At 40.0% G+C, this 18,547-nt stretch overlaps 2 protein-coding genes across 8 annotated transcripts in view; both read left to right on the top strand.

Moving 5' to 3' along the window:
• Positions 1-18,547, top strand: part of LOC311264645 (galactose-specific lectin nattectin-like) — a 54,525-nt gene that overhangs the window by 9,002 nt on the left and 26,976 nt on the right. For 6 of the 7 annotated variants that reach the window (XM_084365677.1, XM_084365671.1, XM_084365676.1 and 3 more), the window contains exon 2: positions 17,278-17,416. Coding sequence is in view for 2 of the 7 variants with exons in the window: in XM_084365671.1 (XP_084221797.1) it covers positions 17,314-17,416 (103 nt within the window). In the remaining 5 variants the exon portion in view is untranslated. The remainder of the gene's footprint in view (positions 1-17,277; positions 17,417-18,547) is intronic. The other variant, XM_084365672.1, reaches the window with a different exon arrangement.
• LOC311265130 (uncharacterized protein) lies at positions 6,211-9,006 on the top strand. Its single transcript, XM_084366482.1, has 2 exons — positions 6,211-6,535; positions 6,877-9,006. The coding sequence occupies exons 1-2, from the start codon at positions 6,346-6,348 to the stop codon at positions 8,103-8,105; spliced, it is 1,419 nt and encodes a 472-aa protein (XP_084222608.1). The 5' UTR covers positions 6,211-6,345; the 3' UTR covers positions 8,106-9,006.

Genomic DNA, 18,547 nt, shown 5'->3' with positions numbered 1-18,547 from the left:
GTCCGGCGGTCAGACATAGGAAGAAAGCCAAATGACAACTAGATGCCATCTGTTGAAAAGCGTTAAATAGAGTTAATGTACTCACCTTAAACATCAGGTATGTAAGCATGAATGATTTAAATTAATAGTGTTCCGACTTCATTTCTGTCAAAGTAGTTCTTACAAAATAGACAGTGTAGGAATTTAATCTTATTCTATTAGCGGACTGTAAGTTGCTGTGTTTTTTAAAATTTGTGGTTAAAAAAGCATCTCCATGCCTGACGTCAATATATATGAAGTAAACATTTAAGTTCAACACTAGATTTTTAGAGCCCTAAACCCAAAAATAGTCAATTTAAAATGATAAAAAAAAGATAATGCATGATAATGACTTAAGCAATTAATCAGTTATCAGAATAGTTGCAGATTATTATTCTGTCGATTATCTAATTTACAAATTTACTAAGATGTAATTGTCTCATGAGATTTAAAAGAAGTTAACCTATAAAATATTACCTTTGCTGAAGTGATGCAGCTGATGCAGAGAGGATGAGCAAACTGCAGTTTGTCTATCGAAAGTAAGACCAGTCACTACATATATATACATCCACCCAGGGTGTGTTGACCTGGAATCTTGAATATGTCAACCTCAGTTTTGTTGAACATGGGGATTTTCCACCTGTTACCAGAAACAAACATACCCAACAAGTTTTTTTGTAGGCTGGTGCGTGAGGCGCTTCTATTTTTGTTTTGGTTCCTGGTTGGCAAAATATCCACTTTGGCTCTGCTCCGAGGCTCACTCCCTCACTGAATCTTTTTTTGATATGTAGCCAACATCACATGGAAGGTTTCTCTTTCTTAGCATGCTTTATCCTAGTTTGGTCACCAGAGTGGCGAGTCTTGTCTGGAGAAATGATCTAGCTGACGGCGTCACATCAATTCTAGGAGATGATTTCATTTTATTTCAGTTTCATATTTTTTTCTCCTACATTGAGTGCTACTTTTTACATCTAGTTTTGGTGATATCAGCCGTAGATGTATCTGCCTTCTGTCCAATATGGATTTTTTTTGTGCAGTATTGTGCAAAAATTATGAATGAGTGTCTGCAGCAGCAGGTGGCTGCGACCTGTCCTTTTTTTGAGCACTGCGCCTTTTTTGTGCGGCCACTTCGAGTTAAAAATCTCTCATTAATTCAGAAAGGTGCTGGTGCGACACCAGCGCTCAAAAACTCTTCATCTCAGTGCTTTTCTGCCTGGGGAAAAAACCCCTATGTAGACACAGGCCCTTACTAAGCTAGCTAATGTTGCAGCTCAGCTGAGGAGGATGCCTTAGTAGTTCCAACACAAAACTGCTCACAACAAGGTCTGTGGATTATCTTGAGTTGAGGTTTTCAAATGTTTGAGCACTTTGAGCACCACAAGCCGAGAACCATCTTGTTCTATTATACTGGAGAAAAGGCAGACGTCTCTCCGCCGATATCTCCAAAACTCTGCAACTCTCACCAAAACAATCTAGATGGATAAATAGCACTACAGGTAAGAGAGACAATATGTATTGTTGGTTTTGGGGTTAGCTGTCCCTTTTTAAACTTTTATTCATATCAGCTACATCAGATCCCAAAACCCATCAAAGAGGTGTTACTGATTCCATTGATACACGGGGTCCTCCGTACACAAGCTGGATCTGTTGTGGTCTTGCTTTTCTGTTTGGTGCTGCAAATGTTTTCAAAAGACTAACGCCAATTGCAAATCTTCTTTGCTGATTCCCATGTTTGTCTTTTTTTAAAGCAGATTCCGGCCGTTTCCAATTTTCTGTCAAGGAACAAAAATGTACAGTATGCACAAACATTTGTATGTTCATATTAAATAGGCCAACTCTTACATTTTCTCAGAAACTGCACCAGGTTATAGGACTTTATCTCACTCTCACTCAAACAAGTTTCAAAATAAAGTGCTCTGTTACTGGACAAATAACATCCAACTGAAAATTAATTGCAATATATCCCAGTATATACAGTAGTGGTAAAATTGTACATACACAACGTGTATATCGTGACAGTCTTGAGTTCCAGTGATTTCTACAACTCAAATTTTTCTTTGATGGAATGAGTGGTACACATTACTTTGTCACAAAAGACATTCATGAAGTTTGGTTAAATAATGAATTTATCAAATTATTGTTGAATAGTAAGTGAAAACATATTGAGGCAAAATGGCAGTTATGGACACATGTAAAAGCTAAACAGATGCACTGAAAATCTTTATTTTTAAAACTTCTCACAGATGATGCAGTTCAGAGGAGAAAGTAAATGCAAACGGCTGAAAGAGAAATTTGCCACTGCAGAGTAAAAGTGCAGAGGCGGTGACTTGCACACAAGGAAATGTTCTCTAAATCTGTTGTTTTTGTCACATCCTTACCAGAAGTCACATGCAATATCTGGAAGCAATTAAGTGCATGGAGTGATTAAAACAAGAACGCTAAGAGTAATAGTAAAACAGAGCATGAGGAATAACCAGATGGACCAGAAGATTTGAGAAAGCATTATTAACTCATCCAGTAAATTCTGGTAACTACCGTGTGTTTCCAGTAAGACAGACACAAAGTGATTCATGTTGATGAAATGAAGCTCGTGGCAGGTGTCCTGCCTTTTAAACATTCAGGTTAGCAGCTAATGTATCAGTGCATATTGAAAATGAGCTACAGTTTGTCATTAGACAAATAAATAAATGGTGGAAAGTAGGGTTGTCACAAGAGCCGATACTTCGGTACCAATTCGATGCCGACACGAAAAAAATAATACGATACTTGCTTTTTTCTGGTAACGTCAGAACCGAATATACAACTTTTCACTCGGCGAGCCGTGTCGATTCTTGGCAGAACTGACGGGGGCAGTATACGCGTGTGAGCAGCACAGAGCAGTCAGCGGCGCTGAAGAAGGAAACCTGCCGTCTTAGGAAAAATGGCTTCAGCAAGTGAGAGTGAAAGCACAACACGTCGGCTCGTCGACAAGACAGGTACTAAGAGTCGCGTGTGGAAATATTTTGCATTCGAGGCGGATGAATACGGAACAATTCTAGACTCAAACAAGCCGACATGCAAACAGTGCCTCAGAAGTTTTCAAACGAAAGGAGGAAGCAGGTCAAACATGGCCAAACACCTCAAAGACAGGCACCCCGACTTGTTTAGAGAATTCAAGTGAGTTTCGAGTGAGTATCCGTTTACTATCACTGTTGTGTCATGTCATACGTTAACCCGAATATGCCTACGCTCCGTCATTTGGGCATGAGAGTCAGCTGGGGCGCAGGCTTCTACTCTCGCTCAGTCGCTCACTCATGTAGATGTTTAACGTAATGTAACGGTACGGTCTGCGTCATTATACGTAAGGTGACATGATGAGATACTGTCTGACAGTCTCTTACCTTATGTTATTTAAACTAAAAGTACCTTTTGGCAGTTGGCAGCTGGTACTGCAATTTAAATTCTGTGCAAAAAGATGTTGAAGCACATTGGTGTTAAATACTTAACAGTTTGAAGCAGTTTTCAATAAATTAGTGAATTTAAAAGTACATGGGTTCTGTTGTTTTTTTTTAAAATTGTGGTATCGAATTAGTATCGAGAATCGTGGAAATTCACAGGTATTGGTATCGACTACTGAAATTCTGGTATCGTGACAACCCTAGTGGAAAGGGAGGCCAAATATGGCTTCTTTGAAATGCCTTAAGCATTAAGCCTTAAGCAAAGAAATACCTTTTAAATAGATTCATAATTACTCAATATGTGAAGTTTACTGTATCAGTGCACTGATGTCATTTTAGACTAAGTTTATTGTTGATCTGTAAAATATCCTGCTTCCATTACATATCTTTGTCACAAGTGTTTGATCCTCACATGCGAGTGCAAAAAATGTGTGTTCATCAGCCGATATATCTATACTGGCATCAAAGCCAAAGATCGAGTATCGATTGGGCTCTAGTCCATACAGGGAGCAGGTTGTGGTGGTTGAATGGGTCGGGCCCAGGATTGGACTTTGACCCAAAGGACTGGACTTTCCGTCCTGTGTAGAACCAAGCGGCAACCTTCAAGACTGAAACATGAAGCCATCGTGGAAGCGCCAAAACCTTCAGTTCCTCAAATGGCCACTTGAGGCTGGCTCTAAATAGAAGTCAATCCCCATAAGACCCCATATTAAAATGCCCAACTATATACTGTAGCTCCGAGGGCCAAGCTCCAAAAATTCATAACAAAAAAGGTCTTTAGAGTACAGCTGTAGCAATTTGCAAGATCCATGAATGTAATTGAAGTTTCGACACAATTTTAAATATTTTACATGAATTGGGAGGACATAGGTGAGTTGGTGTGGAATGACCTACTCAACAGACCTGAAAGACGAGCTGCTTGGCAGAGGCACAAGGGTGCTCCTGCATACAAGGAAATGTTGTCTCTCTTTTGTAGGGCATACCTGGAAGGCTTATCAAGAAATATGCAAAGTGCTAGGGTTGGCCCAATGTAAATGCCTCTTCTGAATGGAACTTAATGAGTGTAGAGGCACCACAATTTGTGTCAGGCATGTTCAATCTGAAAACTGAAATCTTCGAGGTAAATTTCTCTGGTTACAGATTTAACACTACAGCGTTAGCGCTACAGAGCACCACCTGGTGGCAGATCGTAAAACCATTAACAGATATCCTCAGGAGTGCATTGACAATAATTGTACCAAGTTTCGTGTTAATCTGAGCAATCGATGTTCTTTTAATAACTTTTTGTCAGGAGGGTCCACAGATGGTGTGTGCAAAGTTTGGTGCAAATCGGTGAAATTGGCTGGGAGGAGTTGGAAAAAGTAGGTTTGCGAAATTTTGCGACTTTGCGGGAAAAAAACCCAGGCCGCAAATTTGCGTGGCCTATATCAGGAGATTCACCAGAATCTAGGGAACGTGTGGATATATGGTTTTTGAACAATAGGGACATCGCAGGTTATCTGCTGGGGCCCTAATGAAACTGCCACCAGAGCGCCACCTAGTGGCGGATCGGTAAAAGCTTCAACAGATGTCCTGAGGAGGGCATTGGCAATGAGTGTACCAAGTTTTGTGTTAATGGGACCAACCGATGTGGAGATATAAAATACTTCAATTTAAAGAGCGCCACCTAGTGGGCATCGGGCAAGATTTTGCACAGAGCCTTAGGGGCTCATGGGGAAGTAGTATCCTGAGTTTCATGTCATTTGGCCGAATCAATGTGGAGATATGCAACACTTCCTGTTTTGAGCTAAATCTGCAGGAAGTTGTTATTTAATAACTTGAGTATTCTTTGGAATATCAAAATTGTTTCAATAATTTTTTGTCAGGAGGGTCCACAGATGCTGTGTGCAAAGTTTTGTGGAAATTGGTGAAATTGCCTGGGAGGAGTTCGAAAAAGTAGGTTTGCGACATTTCGCGAGTTAGCGAAAAAAAACGGTAGGCGGATATGGGCGTGGCCTATATCAGGAGATTCAGCACAATTCACTGAATGCGTGGATATGAGGTTTTTGAATGTGCGACAAAGTGTGTGGGAGTTATAGCCAAAACGCACTTTCCTTGATTACAGCACCACCTAGTGATGGAAATTCACAACGACAACAGATTTTAAAATTTTTCGGCAGATGTGACATATATTCCAATGCTCACTACAAAAACAATAGGGTCCTTGCGGGTTCCCTGCTCGGGCCCTAATAATAAAAATTAGCTTTGATGCCTTCAAATACTTTTCTAAATCACATCAGTTTCAATTAATTCCATATATTATGAGGATTAAGCATTTTTACTCAGTTTATTCATTCATGAAAACAAAGAACGTTTGTTTATTTAGTTTTAGACAGAAAAGTAATCAGTCAGTGATGATCTTTCTCATCTGATTTTCTGAATTTCTCCCCCAAAAACTACGTAATGCACCTTTAAGCAGTCTATAAACTGTTTATAGGCTTCTAAGAGACTTATAATCTAACAATAAACATGATGATGATGCGTTTCGATGAACAGTTATATAGTTTTATTAACACATAATGTTAAAAAGTATCTTAAAGGGACTTATTGCCTTCTATTTCAACCTTAAAGTAGTGTGTGTGTGTGTGTGTGTGTGTGTGTGTGTGTGTGTGTGTGTGTGTGTGTGTGCGTGTGTGCGCGCGCGTGCGTGCGTGTGTGTGTGTTTGGAATGCTGCATCATTGGACTTGAACAGAATCTTCATCCCTCGTCGATACATCAACACAATTCTGTTGTGCTTAAGATCAAAGCACCAGTTGTTAACAACACAGATCTCAGGATTTCAGGATCACAGTTCACTGTAGCTCGAGTTATCTTCAGGAAAGTTTCATTATCGACATATCTCGACCGAAAATGAGCACTATTAATCCTACGCCATACGGACTCAAAAGCTTGCTGGAGTGTTTGTCCAGGGCAGCACTCCTAGGACAGCCGGATGACATCCCAAAGTTTCTGGCCACACATGTGGAAGAAATGTTACGGTTCAGAGGAGAAGAAGAGAGGGACACCAAGGAGGTCGCTTTTCACTATCAAGAGCAGTGGGGTAAGTTTTAGGACTTGATATATATATATATATATATATATATATATATATATATAAAAGATGTTGCTAAGATTGTAGGATTTGGTATTTGTATTGTGTTGCTTTTATTATTCTGCTTTTTAACATGCAAAGTGTCTTTGTGTGCCATGAAAATCGCTATACAAAATTAATGTATTAATGTTCAGGATGTCCAGAGTCAACTCTGGCCTGTATTTGTAGCTAATTCATCAGTACAGACATACAGTCCGAAACCTGATTTGTTTTTTATCTTTGAAAAATCTTGTGTCATATCTAGTTTTTAACATGCTTTTTTTTGTTTTTATCTTTGTTGATTTCTACAGAGAATGCCCTTTTCCAAAAGGAAGGCAAAAAGATAGAGATCCCAATAATGGCCCCTAAGGAACCTTCTTCACCTCAATTCATCAGGTCCATCTCTAGAATCCCAGAGCGCCCTAGAGAGTCTTCAGTAAAAGCTCCTCCTCGGAACAACAGAGTGGGTCTAACTCGTGGAGTGAAGGCTCCGTCTTCAATAAGACCAGTACCACCACTACCACGTAAGGCACAAGATACGACTAGTCAGGTATCATCTGCCAGGGTTCCTCCTCAGAACAACAGAGTGGGTCTAACTCGTGGAATGAAGGCTCCGTCTTCAATAAGACCAGTACCACCACTACCACGTAAGGCACAAGATACGACTAGTCAGGTATCATCTGCCAGGGTTCCTCCTCGGAACAACAGAGTGGGTCTAACTCGTGGAGTGAAGGCTCCGTCTTCAATAAGACCAGTACCATCACTACCATGTAAGGTACAAGATGCGACTAGTCAGGTATCATCTGCCAGGGTTCCTCCTCAGAACAACAGAGTGGGTCTAACTCGTGGAGTGAAGGCTCCGTCTTCAATAAGACCAGTACCACCACTACCACGTAAGGCACAAGATACGACTAGTCAGGTATCATCTGCCAGGGTTCCTCCTCGGAACAACAGAGTGGGTCTAACTCGTGGAGTGAAGGCTCCGTCTTCAATAAGACCAGTGCCACCACTACCACGTAAGGCACAAGATACGACTAGTCAGGTATCACCAGTCAGGGTTCCTCGTCAAACGCAGACAACACGGCCTCTACCATCTGCATTTTCAGTCCTCCCACCCATCCAAGAGAAAGGGCCTTTAAAACAGGCACAGGGACGAAAATCAACCAAAGGGTGGGACACTGGTGTATCTACCAGCCGTCTGAATGCAGCTGACACAAAATTACCGCCAATCAACCCACAAAAAAGCGGTCTGGAGTTGAAAAGGTCACTGGCAGTGCCTACAAAACCTGATATACGTGTTCCATACAGACCGAAGGAAGGGTTTTTTGTGGATCGCGAAATAGAGCCAATGAGAACCAGGGCAAGGCCTGTGGTAGACGATGTGTCAAAGGGCACACGCTGCACAGATCTGCCAAAAGTGTATCCAGAGTGCTCTACAAATTCTGCAGATTCATCCCTTCTCACCATAAATGCAGTATTTGTATGTAAAGTGTCTGTACCACTGGGGCTTGACATGACTTGCCAGGACAAGGCTGACTAAGAACCTTTAACAACTGGGCTTTCCAATATTGATTACCTTGTACTTTAACCAGCAAGAAGGTCCTGGTTTCAATTCCTGTTGCGGTTTTCTCCGGGTGCTCCGGTTCCCCAATTATCACAAGTTGTGATTAAAAAAAAAAAAAAAAGTTCCTTCCTTGTGCAAACATCCCTGAACACTCTGGGATCGATAGCTCCGTCTACAATAAGACCAGTACCCCCACTACCTCGTAAGGCACAAGATACGACTAGTCAGGTATCATCCACCAGGTTTCCTACTCGGAAAAACAGAGTGGGTCTAACTCGTGGAGTGTATCCAGAGTGCTCTACAAATTCATTAGATTAATCCATTCTCCCCATACATGTAGTATTTAGTGTCCGTATCACTGGGGCTTGACATGACTTACCAGGACAAGGCTGACTGAGAACCTTTAACAACTGGACTTTCCAATATTAATTACCTAGTCCTTTAACCAGCAAGAAGGTCCTGGTTTCAATTCCTGTTGGGGTTTTCTCCGGGTGCTCCGGTTCCCCAACTACCTTCTACCCTTCTTTTTTTTTTTTCTGTACATGCGACATCTATTGCACATCTCTCTGTCCTGGAAGAGGGATCCCTCCTCTGTGGCTCTTCCTGAGGTTTCTTCCATCATCTTTTTTTTTCCCTGTTAAAAGGGTCGTTTTTTTTCCATCAAGATGGCAAGTTTTTCCTCACTCGAATCGAGGGTCTAAGGACAGAGGATGTCGCTCATTGTACAGACTGTAAATGTGATTGTAATTTTGGGCTATATAAATTTGATTTGATTTGATTTGAACAGCGAAAAGGTAGAAGATGTTATGAAATTAATTGCTAGCTTAAAGGAATAGTTCACTGTAGAGCGAAATTCAGTCATTATCGACTCACCCTCATGCTGATGAGAAGTCTGGTATAGTTTCTTATTCCTTAAAGTGCAGCTGGAGACCCGCGGGGGTACCCTCCGGCAGCAATAATCCATATAACGAGCATAAATGGCTTCCGAGACGAAAAGGTCCATAAAACTACACAAAAACTTTGTAATATTCCTCCATACCTACCTCCAGCCTAAACAGTCACTATTCTATATTTGCCTAACAGGCAAATATAGTATAGTGAGTGTTTAGGCTAGAAAAATGTACTAAATGACGTAGTTTCGAGTAAACCCTGGATGTTGCCACTTCAGGACACTTGGATTGCAGCGGACGAGCAGTATGGAGGAATATTACAAAGTTTTTGTGTAGTTTTATGGACCTTTTCCTCTCGGACACCATCTACGCCCGTAACATGGATTTTTGCTGCAGGAGGGTACCCCCGCGGTTCTCCAGCTGCACTCTGAGGAATAAGAAACTACAACGGACTTCTCATCAGCATGAGGTTGAGTCGCTAATGATTGAATTTCGTTCTAGAGTGAACTATTCCTTTAATGACAAAATTGCTTTAGTGGTTCATAATCCAGTATTAGTCCTAATTTTGCCAGCAATCATAAAAAAAACTGTAGTAGTTAGAAAATAAAAATGAAATCTGAAATAATGTCTTTTTTCGGGTATATCTTGTTGCTTTCATGCAGAATTCAAATGTAAAATTGTGATTATCTTCAAATAAACCATTGACATATAAACACATATCAACAATTGAAATGAGTTATATTTCTTTAACAAACTCTTCTACTTTTAAATGTATTTATCTCAGCAACCAATAACTGAATATTCACTATTCACTATATATAGGTAATATTTTAAATAATCTGGCCATGATACCAAAGGAATTGGCAGCAGATGAATCATTCAATCATTAACAACAATGTCTACAAAATACTAAAATTTTCCTGAATTTGTTCTATTGAGACATTTGTATTTATTATAAAATGTAATGTTTTTTGTAATGTTTTTTAAAGAGGTCAACTAATTAACATTTTCATGTTTATACTTTTATTTGGGGGTCCTAGTAGAATATATTTACATACTTTTAAACAAAAAAAATTAAAGTATGTATTTTTCTCATATGGTGCATTGCAGCAGTTTCACACTGTGTCTTGAATGCTTCATTTTGGCTACAGAGTGAGACAACTCGCCTCTGTTCAATCTTTGGTGAGAGCTGCCAATCAGAGGCAGAGTAGGGCAGGTAATGCCGAGCAAGGTAGTGTGATATATTATTTAATAAATATATAAATATATATATTAACATAACGGCTGTTACTTAGTTATGCACATTAGTTAATAAAGTTAATTCGTGGACTTTGGGCTGCTCACTTTGGAGACCTTTTACATGCACAAAAATGCCACTTGACACAATAAAGGAAAGAAAAAACCCAAAAAGGGACATATGACCTCTTTAATTTGTTACTGTAAGGTGCACAATGACATGTAGAAATCTGTGAATGTAGGTTACTTCATGTAAGAAAAGGTGTATGAAAGTCAAAAAACATTTATAATTAAAACTGCAAGCAGTGATGAACGGGCCCTCGGCCCCCCACGTACGTCGGGCTGTGGCGCCGTCGGAGGCCTGGGCGCCCAGATGTGTGCTGGCCCGTTGTCTGTGGAGAGGTTCCTACCTAAATGGGAACCGTGTCACTGAAAGAACAACAGTGACATCTTCAGTGACTTCCTGTGTCCAGTGGGTGGCGCTATAGATATGACACAGTATTGACGCAGAGACGTATTCAGGGTGAGCTCCTCTACATGTGTGAGCAATTTGGTGTAGATGGGAACTTGTACTTCCTATACGTACTTCCTGTTTGATGGCGAAGGATCGAAATTGTCCGCACCGCCATGCCCATCAGGTGTAACACAGGCTGTAGAAGGTATGAGGACGCTACTGAGTGAATGTGAAGTCTGTGGTTTTAAATCTGCAGGAAAAGATAGTGAAACTACAAGCCATAGAACTTGGGTCTGTATAGAATGGGAAAAGCCATAAGGGGGTCATCGAAATTGACCTCACTGCCACACCCACCAGGAATAACGTAGGCAAAAGCTTTTCACAACTTGTCATCATCAAGACATGAGGATGCTACTGAGTGAATGTGAAGTCTGTGGTGTAAAATCTGTAGGACGCGTTAGTTAATGTACGATGCTTAGAAATGGGTTCCTACAGAATGGGAACAGCCATAAGCAGTCATGGCACTGCCACGCCCACCAGGTATATCGTAGGCGAAAGCTCTTTACAACTTTTTATCATCAAGGTCTGAAGATGATATTAAGTGAGTGTGAAGTCTGTGGCCTTAAATCTGTCTGATTAGTTAAATAAAGTACAATGCAAAGACATGACAAAAAATGAATGGGAAAAGCTATAAGGGGGGCGTTAGGGGGCGCTACTGAGGTTTCGTGCCGCACATGTGGGCAGTTATGGTATCGAATTAACGTACTCATGGGTAAGAAGCTACGGGCCGAATTTGGTGAGGCTGCGACCATCCTAAAGTCCCGAAAAATGCGGCGGAACAATGAAATTTGCAGCACGCCATTCAAGATGGCCGACTTCCTGTTGCGGCACCTGCCTACATCCATGAGACCCATGAGTCCTGCAAATTTCATGATGATCCGAGAATGTTTCCGCGGGGACAATCAACGTTAGGTGGTGCTATGGAGTCCCCTGGCCACACCCACCGCCAATCATGTTGAATTAAGATGTGGGCGCGCACATATGACGTATGTTTCAAATTTGATGAGTTTTGGGGTGGCCAGGGACAATAGGTCCTCACACGAGATTTGTGCTCGGGCCCTAAATATATATATACTTATAAGAGATTCTTTTAAGAAGCTGGAATCAGAAAATGTTGATGTTTTTTATACAGTGAAGCATCCTTATTTTAGAATTTGTAGCTATGTTCTATCAGGGTCAGATTTAACGATGAAAACGTGATCACATACACGGAGTATGACTGTTTTTTTTTTCTCTTAATGAACTTACATACTAACAGACATACGGCAGCATACCAGCACAAGCTCATTGGTTTTGCTGATATTGATTTTCAGGTGATTGTTGTTGCACCAGCTCTCTATCAGTCCTCTGTAAAATGGCCTCCAAGTGTAGCCGGCATGTGTCTGACTGGAAGTTATTCTCTGGAATCATACAGGTCAATACTGCTACTTCCTGTTGCGTGGAGGCAAACAAACGCAAGGCGGTAATTCTAGTATTAGTTTGTGAAGATCACATTACTAGAGAGAGGCGACAGGTTGTCCTTGGGGAGGAAATATATTGATACTAAAATCAAATTTCATATGAAACGCCCCTATGTGTAACTAGAAGGTGTACTGCAACAGATAACACTATTGTTTTTGACGCTGTATCGTTTGGAGCTGATGTCTCAAGTAACCAGAATGTTTGTTTAAAATTGTTTAAGGAACAGTTCAAAACTTACTCAAGGCTGTGGCAATATGTAAAACAATATTCACTAAAACAACAGACAGTCTTGTGGTCAGTGGATGACGAGCAAGATGAGGAAACGAGCACCCAGAAAAACTATATAAAGGCTGTGTTCCCTTTGCCAAGACATCCTTCAACCTGCTACTGCACGAGCAACTGAATCTGATCATCATAAGGCGGTAAGGTTTTAACTTTGTCTTTCATCACAGCACCAGCTTCACAGAAAAGACTCTGCTTCTACTGTTGATAACTGCAATTACCCAGTGCTGATTTACAGTTAATCATAGAAAAACAAAATATATCAGCTGATTGCGTTGTGTCCACTTAATGAGGCCATCTCTTTTTAGGGTGTAGTTGTTTACAGTGCTACCTTCCCTTCCAAAAAATAAGTTTATTTGAGTGTGCTATTTATATTTTCAAACGTAACAAAACTATACATAAGTTTACACGGTTTATACTGACAAGTGTAAAGAAGAGTTTAAGAATATTTGGATCATGCATATTAATTAATATTTTGCTCAAGAATTAACCTAAGAATCATTTTTTTGTGTGTTTCACTGTGTCCATTTATTTTTATATATAAGAATGTAAAATTATACCTAGATTAAAAACCCTGTGGTACTGTAAATTACAAAATACTATATACACATATTAAAGGGGCACTATGTTGTTTTGGAGAAGAAATTCAAACTGTATTGAATCCCTGAATTGTAAAATTTACAATATTAATGAGGTAATAATACAATCTCAGAAATATATATATATCAGTGAATAAACAAACTGTGCTCAGAGCAAAATAAGGTCCCAGAACACTGTTTGAAGCTAGAGAGGTGGCAGGGTCCGCCACCTATAAACAAAGTAAAACAGTATAAATTGTGTAGTTTAATGAGCGTGTACTTTAGTGTACTGTACAATACCTATAAGTTACTGTAGTTTTGATTGTCAGTTGATATCTGAACAACCTAACTTCTTTCATATATCTTTCTAGAGATGGCATCAGCTCTTCCTCTCATTGTGCTCCTCTGTTTGACCGTTGGACCGTTGAACGTAAGTGATGATGCATCTTGCAAGAGTTTTTAAATCATTTGTTTTATTCATAAGACCTACATTAAACCCTTTCTACCTTTCTGACATTATTATTTCATCCTCAGCAGTATGAAATTCTCACTTTATGTCCCTTCTTCACAATAATCAGTCTTCTTCGTCTACCTCTACTTCTTAATTTAACTACAACAACTACCTTCCAAGCTGATTTAATGAATGTCTTGTTCATGTTCACAGGTGTCTGCTGCCAAAGGTAGGTAGCTGCAACCTTCAACTGTGTCCAGTGGCAGAAGTTCATCCAGAACACATTACATCATCTGGTTTGCTCGAGTCATTACACAGAGCAGATCACCAACACACCACCACCTCCTCTGATCAAAATGCTGTTGTCACTCTGTGATGGAGCGATAAAATTACACAATGTCATCAGACTGTTTATATGAACCTCTGACACAAATGATTTCACGTCAGCCCAAGTGATTACAGCATCTTTCAAGTTATTCTGATGTTGTGGGAGGGTGTTAAAGTTTATTTCTTTTAAAGGGGAGACACTGCAGGAGAAGCCATCATATATTCATACATTAATCCATAACATGTCTTCTTTCAGACTCAAGAAAACAACTAAAATTTATGTCTATTTTAGTCCAGATTTCTGTTTTAGACATTTAAATGCAAATTATCATATGCTTAATAGATAGTTCCTCATTGGCTATATCATTTCAGAAAACTGAAAAGAAGTTTTATGGTGATATTTATTAGTTAAATAATTCCACCCATTCACCCAAAGTGTCATTTTTTATTTCTGAAGTTTACAATAGTTTTATTATTTGCATATTTAAGTCTACAATTTCTGAAAACTGAAATAATTGACTTAAAGGTGCAATAAGTAAGAATTGTTCACCTGTTTAATTTATACTCAAAACAAATACAGGCAGCATATAACCAGAGTTACTGCTAACTGCTGCTAACTGTATTCTGTTACATGCATGATTGTAGCTCCTGTTACCGTGTTAGCTAAGTTAGCCGTGAAGCTAGCCAGACAACCAGGGAATGTTGGTGTTTACACTGCTTGCACAGGAGCTTCAGATTGCTGGGAGAAAGAGGTTTTCAGGCCCAGTGCTAGCTGCCTTGCATGCTAACTTCTGCAGCTCTGTCTAACAGAATACGTAGACATAGTTGACATAACGTCAACATTATTTCACCTTCTGTTAATAACTTTAGTTAATATTTGAATGGTTTAAAACAAAAATTCTGACATATTTCAACGTTAATGTAAGTAATCAACTGGGGAAGTTTCATGGTGATGTCTGTTAGTTAAATTATTTACGTATTCACCTGTAGTGTCTTGGCAGCCGCAGTGAATATGATGTAACACTTCTGACTCTGATTAGAGCCTCATCCTGTCAGTCTGTCTAACATGAAAAGGCTGTGTTGCAGCCTGTCCTCCTGGTTGGACTCGGATTCGCTCGCGCTGTTTCATCGTTCAAACCAGAAGACTGAGGATGCCTGATGCAGAGGTGCGTAGTTAATCGCTCTTTATTGGCCTTCAGGTAGTCGATGATCACGTTTTAGCTTATCAGAACCTGTTTGTATTTCTCTCCTCTATTATTCTTCTCTGCGTACATGCTCTCACATGTTCAATATTGATTTTGTATCTCTGTTTTCTCCCACCGTCTCCTCCATCAGCGCAACTGCATTCGTCTTGGTGGGAACCTGGCCTCAATCCACAACTACCAGGAACACTTAGTAGTTAGGAAAATGATTAAAAAAGCCTGTGGCTTTGATGTGCATACCTGGATTGGGCTGTCTGATGCAATTCTGGTGAGTCCTTTTTACACTTGTAGACTACAGACAAATCTGTAACCTGCAATCAATGCAGCTGTTCAGCAATCAGCTTCCTCTTCCAGGAGGGAAGGTGGATGTGGACTGATGGGTCGAGGTTGGTCTTCACTCATTGGGCTCGCGGGGAGCCCAACAACGAAGGAAAGGAAGGAAACGAAGACTGTACCAAACGCGAAAGGTATGAATATTATTTCTAAACTTCTTAATGGTTTTTTTAATTGAGAAGAAAAATGGATAAAAATTGTGTTCATGTTTTTCTTTATTTTTCTGCAGAACAAGCGTTATATTTAAATGCACTCAGATCAGTTTAACAAGTCATTAACTGCAAAGATGTTTGTGCTCTTGTACTCAGCGACTCTTTTCCTTTTACAGGGGAGTATTGGAATGATTTAGATTGTGAGGATGCATTGCCTTCTGTTTGTGTGAAGAGACGTTGATGCCTCCATCCTCCATCTGCCCTCACGTGTACCGAGATGATGCCACTTCCACCACCACAACGTTACTTTGTCTTGGATGTTACACTTAAATAATGGCAAACTTTCTCTGATGATTCACTTTTCATTTAATGTTTCAAATCAAAATTCCACCAAATCAGTAAATGGCAGCGTAGGAAATTGCCTCACTAAACTATGATTTAAAAACTTGCTCTCAAATGAGACAAAATGACTTTTCTTGTGATTTTTCTCATTTACTGTCATATATTCACTTTCTTTAATCTCAATCACAATCACTACAAAAAACAAAAATACACTGAAATAAAAATAATCTTTAAGCATAATGTGTTTCTGTAATGTGTGTGTGTGTGTGTGTGTGTGTGTGTGTGTGTGTGTGTGTGTGTGTGTGTGTGTGTGGGTGTGTGGAAGACTTGTATTTGGTGACCAGACTGTCACACTTACTGTCGGAGAGGTGAAACTATCAGACACACTATGACAGACAAAACTCACAGCAGAGATGTAAAAAGTATTTTTAACTTAAAGCCCCCCTCCATTGTATTTTGATATTTTTATGATATTTCTGAGTCCTTTCTTGGCAGTGTTGATGAGGCAAATATTTTCAGACAAACAACATACTTTTGTTCAGCAGATAAGTTGTCTAGTGGCAGTAAATCTTTTTTTGGCTGTCAGAAGCTCTGTAAGTGCTTCTGTCATTGATCTATAGGAGTCCGAACACACTGAATTATTTATCTATTTATCTCACCTGAATTTTTCTAACGCAACATAAGTCTGCAGATGACCACCCACACACGTAGCAGTTTATAAACCTGTCCTTTGAGTACCACATACATCTGAAAAAGTCATTAAAACAGCCTGTTTTCAGTTTGTGGTGATCACCAGCTCATCTAGAGGGTTTTTAAAGAGTTTCTTTAGCTTCATAAGAGGAGAAGTTTCTGGACACATCAGGGATCACTTCATCCCTCAGTTTATCACAAACATACAAAATCAGCACATCTGTGGATGCATGTTTTTACTGGACAGGAGGGGGATGTAATATTGTAACCTGAGAAGTAACTCAGCTGCCAGACAAATGTAGTGAATAAAAAGTACTGTTGATGAAGGTTCTCAGTCATCCAGGTCATGGTGAATCTAAGTGCTGGTACGACGCAATGCTAAAGCTTTCTAACCACAACCAACAGTACATTTGGTGTTGGACGACCTAAATAAACCAATCAATCCATGTGGAGGCATACAGAGACTTTCTACAGGAACCTAGCTGAATATTTCCCACTGACATTTATTTTCTTGATCATATGTAGGATCAGAGCTCTGTGGGTTGGATAAAGGAAGTTGCAGCGTACCAAAAATTTTCTTTTAATTTTTGTATTTTATGACAAAAAGTCCATCGTCAAAGATCATAGTTTCTTATATCCACTGAATACTGTCACTCTTTCAGTCTTAGTTTTTAATTTCACTCTCTGTAGCAGATGGTGGTGTGATCGGTGTGCAGGCAGCTCTGTATGGACATGCAGACAGAGAGACCTGCAGTGAGGGAAGACCTCCACAACAGCTCACCAATACAAAGTGCTCTCAGCAGGACACTGTGGACGTCCTCAGGAGGAGGTAGGCACAATAAAGTCCAAAATGTCCTCATGTGCATCTTTGATTAAATCAACATTATGTTGTACTTTGTTCCATTTGGCGCAACACACCTGTCATAAAAACAAATACCAGGTGATTGTAACAGTTTCTCAGATGAAATGTTTCCTTACTTGCTAACTACAAACAACAGTCAGCATGTAGCAACAATGCTGCGTCTTGAAGTGAACATGGATGTTTTTTCCCACGCCGCAGTCAAAGGTTTCACGAGCGCCACACACAACTCAGAATAGTAACGGCATGTCGAGCTAACGTAACCTGAACCAGAGACCATAACATCTGACTTTAACATGCTACTGGCTGATTATCTTTCCATTTGGGCTTTTATTCAGTGAAGCTGCACAAATGACTGAAAGCCGGTCTGAGACTTGTGTCTCTTGCTGGGTTGCTCTCTTTCTCTCCTCTAAGTCTCCTCAGACATTGTCCTCTTTGGTCTCTTCACCTCTGTCATGATGTCTGTGGAGGCTGCTGAGCCTGGTTATGTTGCCCACTCTACGGAGGGTTGACCCAATGTAAACATTTGACATGAAGACTAGCAATACAGAATTTTAGCACTAGGTGGCGTACGTGGCTCAGCCTCTTCTGAGAGGAACTTACTGAGTGCAGTGGCACCACAATCTGTGTCAGGCATGTTCAATGTGAAAACTGTGAAATCTTTGAGGTACATTTTCTCTGGTTAGGTGGGGGTGTCAGAGGTGTGACCCACTCAGTAGTCGTGCACTGATGAGAGCAGCCCTCGCCCCTTTTTTGGGGGAAACCAGCCCCTTGAATCTGACTGGCAGTAAATGGCTATTAGGAGCCACAATCGAATGGCCAGTCAGGCAAACAGTGATGTTATGTTGTTGTTGATCTACAATCTGCGTCACTATACAGTATAGAAAAAATGTAAATAAAAACGAAAAAAACAAATTCTTATTCTAAAAATAGAGCTTTGTATTGTCCTCTTCACATTTTTGTTTTTGTCAGACTAATATGATTGTATCTGTATCTGCCACAACAAACAGATAATTATCTATTTAAAAAATAGATTCATGTTATTGGCCTTCTTCACATGGTCTTTGCCATTTCACTGATGTAGTGTCCCTCACAGCCGTG

Source organism: Pagrus pagrus (assembly GCF_965226575.1).
Source record: "Pagrus pagrus genome assembly, chromosome: 11".
In the NCBI taxonomy this organism is placed as follows: Eukaryota; Metazoa; Chordata; class Actinopteri; order Spariformes; family Sparidae; genus Pagrus; species Pagrus pagrus.
This window is presented reverse-complemented; position numbering and strand designations above follow the sequence as displayed.

Bases quoted from the DNA above. Each gene is read 5' to 3' on its own strand.
- LOC311265130 (XM_084366482.1), top strand. From the start codon at position 6,346: ATGAGCACTATTAATCCTACGCCATACGGACTCAAAAGCTTGCTGGAG. The intron at 6,536-6,876 runs GTAAGTTTTAGG...TGATTTCTACAG, and splicing joins TCACTATCAAGAGCAGTGGG to AGAATGCCCTTTTCCAAAAG.